This window comes from Myiozetetes cayanensis, unplaced genomic scaffold (genome assembly GCF_022539395.1).
Source record: "Myiozetetes cayanensis isolate MyiCay16 unplaced genomic scaffold, myiCay2020 scf30, whole genome shotgun sequence".
Taxonomy (NCBI): Eukaryota; Metazoa; Chordata; class Aves; order Passeriformes; family Tyrannidae; genus Myiozetetes; species Myiozetetes cayanensis.
Genome location: NW_026087522.1, coordinates 3,503,328 through 3,510,336, shown reverse-complemented (window position 1 = coordinate 3,510,336; position 7,009 = coordinate 3,503,328). Strand labels below are relative to the sequence as shown.

The window sequence follows — 7,009 nt, the reverse complement described above, 5'->3', positions numbered from 1 at the left end:
GCCACCTCATCCATATCCAGGGAGCGCCCTGTTGTGTCACTCTGAGGGTTCCAGGAGTGTGAAAGGAAGATCCCAGGTGTGTGATCATGGAATCCTGAAGGTTGAAGAGATTTAAGGATCAAGTCCAACCAGCAACCCAAGAACTGTAACCCCCAAACCACTTGTGAAAGGAAGATCCAGAGGCCAGGAGCTCATGGATTTATTGGGTGTGAGAAGAGAGGGGAGAAAGTCCTGCTCCAGATCCTGGATCCAACCCGAGTCTGGCTGTCCTGGCCTCCCACGGGTGAGGAGGTGAGGAGGAAGAGGCCGGGGTGGGCTAAGGGGGACACACAGCGGGGTCTGTCCCCCTCAGCAGCCCTCGGGGCTCTGGTACTTCCAGAAGGCGATGTCCCCGTCGTCACTGCAGGATGCCAACAGTCCTGGCTCCTTGGGGTTCCAGGCCACCCCATTGACATCCTGGGAGTGTGCCCGGGGCACGTGGGTGGTGAGGCTGAAGGTGGGCTGGGCCTCCTCCGATGTGGGGCTCTCCTCGAACACCCGGATGGCATCGTCACCACAGGCTGTGGCCAGAGCACCTGTCAGGTGGCACCTGGGGGACATACAGAGAGAATGGGACCTGAGGAGGTGGCTTCTGCAAGGGACAGTGCCCCAGGGAGGTGGTATCTGGAGGAGTCACAGGGAGGGGATGAAGCCTTGGTGATGTGGCACCTGGAGCAGATCACAGGGAGGGATGGGGCCCCAGAGAGGTAGCACCTGGAGGGGTTGTGAGTGTCACCAGGAAGGGACAGGGCCAGGGATGCCCCCAATATCTGCCCCTCACCAGGATACATCGTAGATGGTCCTGCTGTGATACCCCGAGAGGGTGCACACACACTTCCAGGTGGGATCAGTGCCACTGCAGGCCACACCTGGAGGGAGGTGAGAGAGCTCAGTTCTCTTTCCCTCCCCTTTTTCCCTTCCTCTTTCCCTTTTCTCTCTCCTTCTCCCTTTTCCTTCCTTTTCCCTCTCCTCCCCTTTCCCTCGTTTCCCTTTCCTTCTGCTCTCCTACTTCCTTCCCTCCTCTTTTCCCTCTGCCTTCCCTCTTCCTCTCCTTCTTTTGACCCTCTTTCTTTTCCCTCTTTCTCCTCCCTTTCCCTTCTCCCTCTTCCCTCTTCCTCTTTCCTCTCTCCCTTTCGCTCCCCCCCCACCCCTCACCTTCCTTGTTCCCGGGGTGGTACCGGCGCCACACCCGGAGGGTCCTGTCGTCGCTGACGGACGCCAGACGCTCCCCCTCCTTGTCAAAGGCCACAGCCCAGACGGTGGAGTCGTGTCCCTCCAGGGTGGCACAGCACACCCAGTCGTCCTCCTCCTCCCGGTACAGACGCACCGTGTCGTCATAGCTGGCAGAGGCCAGGAGCTGGGGGGGGGCATGTAAGGGGCCAAAGTGACCTTAAGTCACTCTGGATGGGACCACAGGAGGGACTGGGAAGGGGCAGGGGGATGCAGGATGGGACCTGGGGGGACTCTCACCTCCTGGCTCGGGTGCCACACCACATGCTTCACATCCTGTGTGTGGGCATTGAGGACACTCACACACTCGTACTCCTCCTCCTCATCCACTGTGGGGGTACAGAGCAGTTGGGAGGGTCTGGCTGAGCCCCTGAGCACCCCCTCAGTCCTTCCCAGCTCCCCTCAGCCCCTCCTCACCTTCCCACACCCAGACACTCTTGTCTCGGCTGCACGTGGCCAACAGGGACCCCGAGGGTGCCCAGGCCACCGACTTCACTTCATTCTCATGCCCCTCGAGGGTGGCCACGCACTGCAGGGGGACAGCAAAGGCTGGGAGGGGCTGGAGGGCCCCAGGGAGGCTGGGAGGATTCTAGGGGGGGGTGTCTCACCTCAAATCCATCCTCCTGCCGCTTCCAGATGCAGGTGGTGCCGTCGAAGCTGGCGGAAGCTAAGTAGGAGCCGCAGGGGGACCAGGCGACCCTGCGCACAGTGCGCTGGTGCCCATCCCCCAGCACCGCCCGGCATGTCCAGCTGGAGCCTGGGGAGGGTGGGATGGGATCACATGGGCACAGGCAAAGCCCCTGCCACCCCAGCCCTGCCCCAGTCACCCCCAGCCTTACCCAGCCCTGGACGGGACCCTCGGACACGGGACACACCCCAGCCACGCCTACATGGCGATGTAGTCCCGCCCCCAGAAAAGCCACGCCCACATCAAGCCTGTAACCCCCTCCCCTCTTCCCAGCCCCGCCCCTCCCCGTGGCTCCCCCGCACCTGGGCAGCCCCGCACGGCCCGCTCCCCCCGCACGGCCCGGTCCCCCCGCACCTGGGCAGCCCCGCACGGCCCGGTCCCCCCGCACCTGCACAGCCCCGCACGGCCCGGTCCCCCCTCACGACCCGGTCCCCCCGCACGACCCGGTCCCCCCGCACGGCCCGGTCTCCCCGCACCTGGACAGCCCCGCACGGCCCGGTCCCCCCGCACCTGCACAGCCCCGCTTCCTCCGTACCGGCCCAGCCCCGGTCCTTCCGCCCCCTGCCAGCCCCGCACGTTCCGCTCTCCCCCACACCGGCCCTGTCCCACCCGGCCCGTTCCCCCCGTACCCGCCCGTCCCCACACGCGCACGGCGCGGTCCCCCCCGCAGGAGGCGAGCAGGGCCCCGCCGGGGCTCCAGGCCAGAGCCCAGCAGCGGGACTCGGGGTGCGCGGGGACCCGGCACAGCAGCGACAGCGCCTCGGGCATCGCAGGGACAGCACGGAAACGGAAACGGCCGCGCCGGAACTGGGGCGGGGACGGGAACGGGCAGGGCCGGGAACCGGGAACGGGAGACGCGGACGCGGTGCCCGGAGCCGCTGCCGAGAGGGGCCGGGGCTGTATCGGGGGGTCCGGGGCCGCTGTGGGAACCCCGGGCCGGTGTCGGGGGCCCAGGGCCGGTATCGAGGACGCGGAGCCGCTGTTGTGGGGCCGGAGCCACTGCCGGTGAACCCGGACCCGTTGCCGCTTGTCCTGGTGCCCGTGGGCCCGCTGCCGGTGGTCCCGGGCTCGCAGCCAAGTGTCCCGGAGCCACTGCCGGGGTTCGAGAGCGAGGGTCGGGCGTCCCGTTCCCGGTGTCCCCGGTGCCCGCCGCGATGTACGCGCCGGGCGGGCCGGCGGGGCCGGGCGGGAGGCGGCGGAGGGGCGCGGCGGGGCTGCCGAAGCAGCCGGAGCGGAGCTTGGCGTCGGCGCTGCCCGGGGCTCTGTCCATCACCGCGCTCTGCACCGCCCTGGCTGAGCCCGCCTGGCTCCGCATCCACGGCGGCACCTGTGCCCGCCAGGAGCTGGGGGTGGCCGATGTGCTGGGCTACGTGAACCCCGAGCTGCTCCGAGGTGAGACCCCTTTGGCCCCTTCCATCCCTTCAATCCTTCTCCATCCCGTGCCATCCTCTTCACCCCCTTCTGTCCTGCTTCCATCCCTCTCTGTCCCCCCTCCATCTCACTTTCCGTTCTCCTCCATCCCCTTCCCTCGCCCTCCCTCTCCTTTTAACCCCTCTGTCCTCCTTCCATCCCTCTCCATGCCCTCCATCCCTTTCCATCTCCCTCCGACTCCCTTCTATCCCCCTCCAAATCCTCCTGTTCCCTTCCACCAACACCCACGGCCAAACTGTACAAATTCAACTCCAAGTGTAAAATCCTGGGATGGTTTGGGTTGGAAGGGAGTATAACTCCATGGGTATAACTCCACAGGCAGCTGCATTCCATGTCTATTTTCCTGGTTTTGGTTACCTGTGGCCCTTGGAGAGGCCCCTTCCCACCTGTTTTTCCAGCATTACTCACTCCCCGCAGGCACGAATGGAGCTCATTCCCAGCATGTCTCACAGTGGCACATGTTCATTAGCACTAAGGAACATGATATTTAAAAGAATATTTGGTTCAATTTATTAAAATCTGTGATGGTTTGAGGGGGTGAAGGTGTTACAGCCCCTTTCCCTGTCGTGAACCTTGTGGAATACGGGGGGTTCTGGTTTTAATTCTCAAGGATCTAGGCAGGATCGGAGCAGGGGGAAATTTGGGTGGAAAAGAGGTTTTTTTGGGTGCTCACCCCTGTCCCTCTCTCCCAGATTATTGCATGAACCCACAGACGGTGCTGCTGCTCCGGGTCATCGCTGCCTTCTGCTTCCTGGGAATCCTGTGCAGCCTCTCGGCCTTTCTGCTCGACGTGTTCGGCCCCAAACACCCAGCACTGAAAATCACCCGGCGCTACGCCTTCGCCCACATCCTGACAGGTACAGCCAGGAATTCTGCAGGGAAATCCTCACAGGTACAGCCAGGGGATTCCAGCTGGGAATTCCTGCAGGGAAAGCCTCACATTTTTGGTGGATTTCTGGCTGGGTTTTGGGTGTTTGTCACCGTGTTTCACCCCGAGCTCTGCCCTTCCCCACATCCCTGTTCATCCCAAACCACCCTGTGACTGATTTTTCTCCCATTTCTCCCCGTTCTCCCTGTCCCTCCCAGTCCTGCAATGTGCCACCGTCATCGGGTTCTGCTATTGGGCATCGGAGCTGATCCTGGCGCAGCAGCAGCAGCACAAGAAGTACCACGGCTCCCAGGTCTACGTCACCTTCGCCGTCAGCTTCTACCTGGTGGCGGGGGCGGGGGGGGCCTCGATCCTGGCCACGGCTGCCAACCTGCTCCGACATTATCCCACCGAGGAGGAGGAGCAGGCACTGGAGCTGCTCTCGGAGATGGAGGAGAATGAGCCCTACCCAGCCGAGTATGAGGTGATCAACCAGTTCCAGCCCCCGCCAGCCTACACCCCCTGATCCCACCTGGAATGTCCCTCTGGCCCCGCTCCCACCTCCTGCGGCTCCCGGGGCTGTCTACAAGAGGTTTTTGGGGTGGATTGGCGGCGTTTGATTCCCAACCTTGGGTTTGTGGCTCTGCGGCGACGTTTGGACTCGGCCTCGTTTCCCCCACGTGGCTCCTCCTGGAAGTGGGGCACTCACGGTTCCCCTGGGCATGAGGGATCCACAATTCTCCTGGGAATGAGAGGTTTGGGATCCACAATTCTTCTTGGAATGGGGGATGTGGGGTCCACAATTCTCCTCAGGATGAGGGTGGGGGATCTGCATTCCCACATCAGAGCTCATTCCCTCCTCCTCCAAGGCCCCCAAGGCCCGGACATGAGTGGATATATTTATATATATTTATATATTTATATCAGGGAAGTTCCCACCGCATTCCCGGGGCAGGGAGGGCTGATCCTGCATGGCAGGAGGTCGAAATTCCCACTCCTGGCTCTCCCTGTGCCTCTCTTCCCACCACACGGACATTCTGCACTTTATTCCAGGCTCTGGGAAGGACTGGGACAGTTTTGGGGCCTCCGGCACAGCACAGGAAGGAAAACTCTGGGGTTTGTTGGGATCATCCGGCTCCTGCCGGCAAAGTTTGGGGATTTTTAGCCAAAAAAAACCCAGACCTTGGCCCAGCCACAGCTCCTGGGAAGCAGGAGGAGCCCACACTGGAAAAATCCTGGAGCTTTTATGCAAATCCCTCCACGCCGCCCCCACTCTCCTGCTTTTTCCACCCAAATTCCATGTTTTTCCCTCCTGCTCTTGGTTCACTGCCCCATTTCCCTCCTCAATCCCTGGGATGCTTCATCCAGGAGCAGACACTTTCCCTGGATAGTGCTGGAACACCAGGAGAAGCTGATCCACCCTTTCCCAACCCAGAGGAGGAATCCAGCGGGGGGGGGGGGGCTGTTTAAGGCAAATAATAAGGAAAAAACCCATGGAATTCATCAACCAGCAGTGAAAATCCCACCAGGGAATCATGGAATAGTTTGGCTTGGAAGGACCTGAAAGATGATCCAGGAAAGCCCCAGGCTGGCTTCAGGAAGAAACTTTAGGCCTGGAAGACAGCTTGTTTTAGGTTCTTCACCCTCCCCCCAGTGCTTTTATTCCTGTTTTCCTGCTTTCTTATCCCATCCCCTTTCCCACCCTGCCCCTGGCTATGCAAGAGTCTCGGTCGCTCTCCAGGGTGGAATCCGGAAAACTCATCCCGGGAAAAGCCCTTCCTGAGCCCTGGGAGGCTCCAAGGAGCCAAATCAACACTAAAACCCCTTCAGGGGGATCCCAGGAATGGGTGGTCAGGGGCTCCCAGAGGGAACATCCCGCAGCTGGGAGAGGCTTTGGGATTCCCTAGATATGCAAGAGGGGGGTTGGGTGTAAATAGTCTGAGCTTAAATGTTCTGAATTTGGGTAAAAAAAGACCCCAAAAAGGGACATGATGTTGTTTCCTGTGGGGCTTGGGGGGAAGGTCAGGGTTTGGAAATGTTGGGATGGGGGAGCTGTGGGATTTGGGGCTCCAAGGGGAATAAAGGGGTGCAAAGAGCCGTGTGTGGAGCTCGTGTTTTGGGCTGGGGAAGGGGGACCTTCTGCTGCCTGCACAAAACATCCCGGATTGGGCCCTTCTGGGCAGGGACCAGGGGCCGGCCCTGCCCCCCATACCTCCCCCGACTCCCCCCAGACCCCTAAACTCCACCTCACCTCACCCCCATAGCCCCTCCCCGGACCCCCTCACCCCCCTCTGCCGGTCCCCAGTACCCACCCATTGCTCCCCATAATCCACTATTCCCCCCCAAAATCCCCCTTACGCCCCCATAACCCCCCGTTTCTCCCAAAAATCCCCTTACCGCCCCAAATCCCCTTGCTCACCCCATAACACTCCAAAATCCCCTTACTCCCCAGTAACCCCCTTGCCCCCCATAATCCCCCAAAATCCCCTGTAGGCCCCAGTTCCCCTCCTGCCCCGCTGGGTGCGCGTCCCCCACAGGCCCCGCCCCATCCCCGTAAGCCCCGCCCAGTCCCGCATCCCAAGCTCCTCCCCCCGCGCGCCCCTCGCCCTTCCCCGGTGGGCGTGGCCACCCGTCCTACACGGCCCAATGAGCGCGGGGGGCGGTGCGGCCACAGCCAATGAGCGGCGCGGCGCGAGCCGATGACGCAGCCGCGGGCGCGACGGGCCGTTCCGGCGGCATGTGGAGGGCGCTCG

General features: G+C 62.2%; 2 protein-coding genes across 2 annotated transcripts; one reads left to right on the top strand and one right to left on the bottom strand.

Moving 5' to 3' along the window:
* Positions 1–182: 182 nt before the first annotated feature.
* Positions 183–2,748, bottom strand: CIAO1 (cytosolic iron-sulfur assembly component 1). Its single transcript, XM_050325707.1, has 7 exons — positions 2,587–2,748; positions 1,878–2,026; positions 1,687–1,798; positions 1,510–1,598; positions 1,195–1,396; positions 821–908; positions 183–589 (listed from the first exon to the last, which is right to left on the bottom strand). The coding sequence occupies exons 1-7, from the start codon at positions 2,723–2,725 to the stop codon at positions 349–351; spliced, it is 1,020 nt and encodes a 339-aa protein (XP_050181664.1). The 5' UTR covers positions 2,726–2,748; the 3' UTR covers positions 183–348.
* A 37-nt stretch (positions 2,749–2,785) lies between these two features.
* On the top strand, positions 2,786–6,315 carry TMEM127 (transmembrane protein 127). Its single transcript, XM_050325708.1, has 3 exons — positions 2,786–3,349; positions 4,081–4,245; positions 4,475–6,315. Exons 1-3 carry the CDS (start codon positions 3,112–3,114, stop codon positions 4,780–4,782), a joined length of 711 nt encoding a protein of 236 aa, XP_050181665.1. The 5' UTR covers positions 2,786–3,111; the 3' UTR covers positions 4,783–6,315.
* The last annotated feature ends 694 nt before the right edge of the window (positions 6,316–7,009 follow it).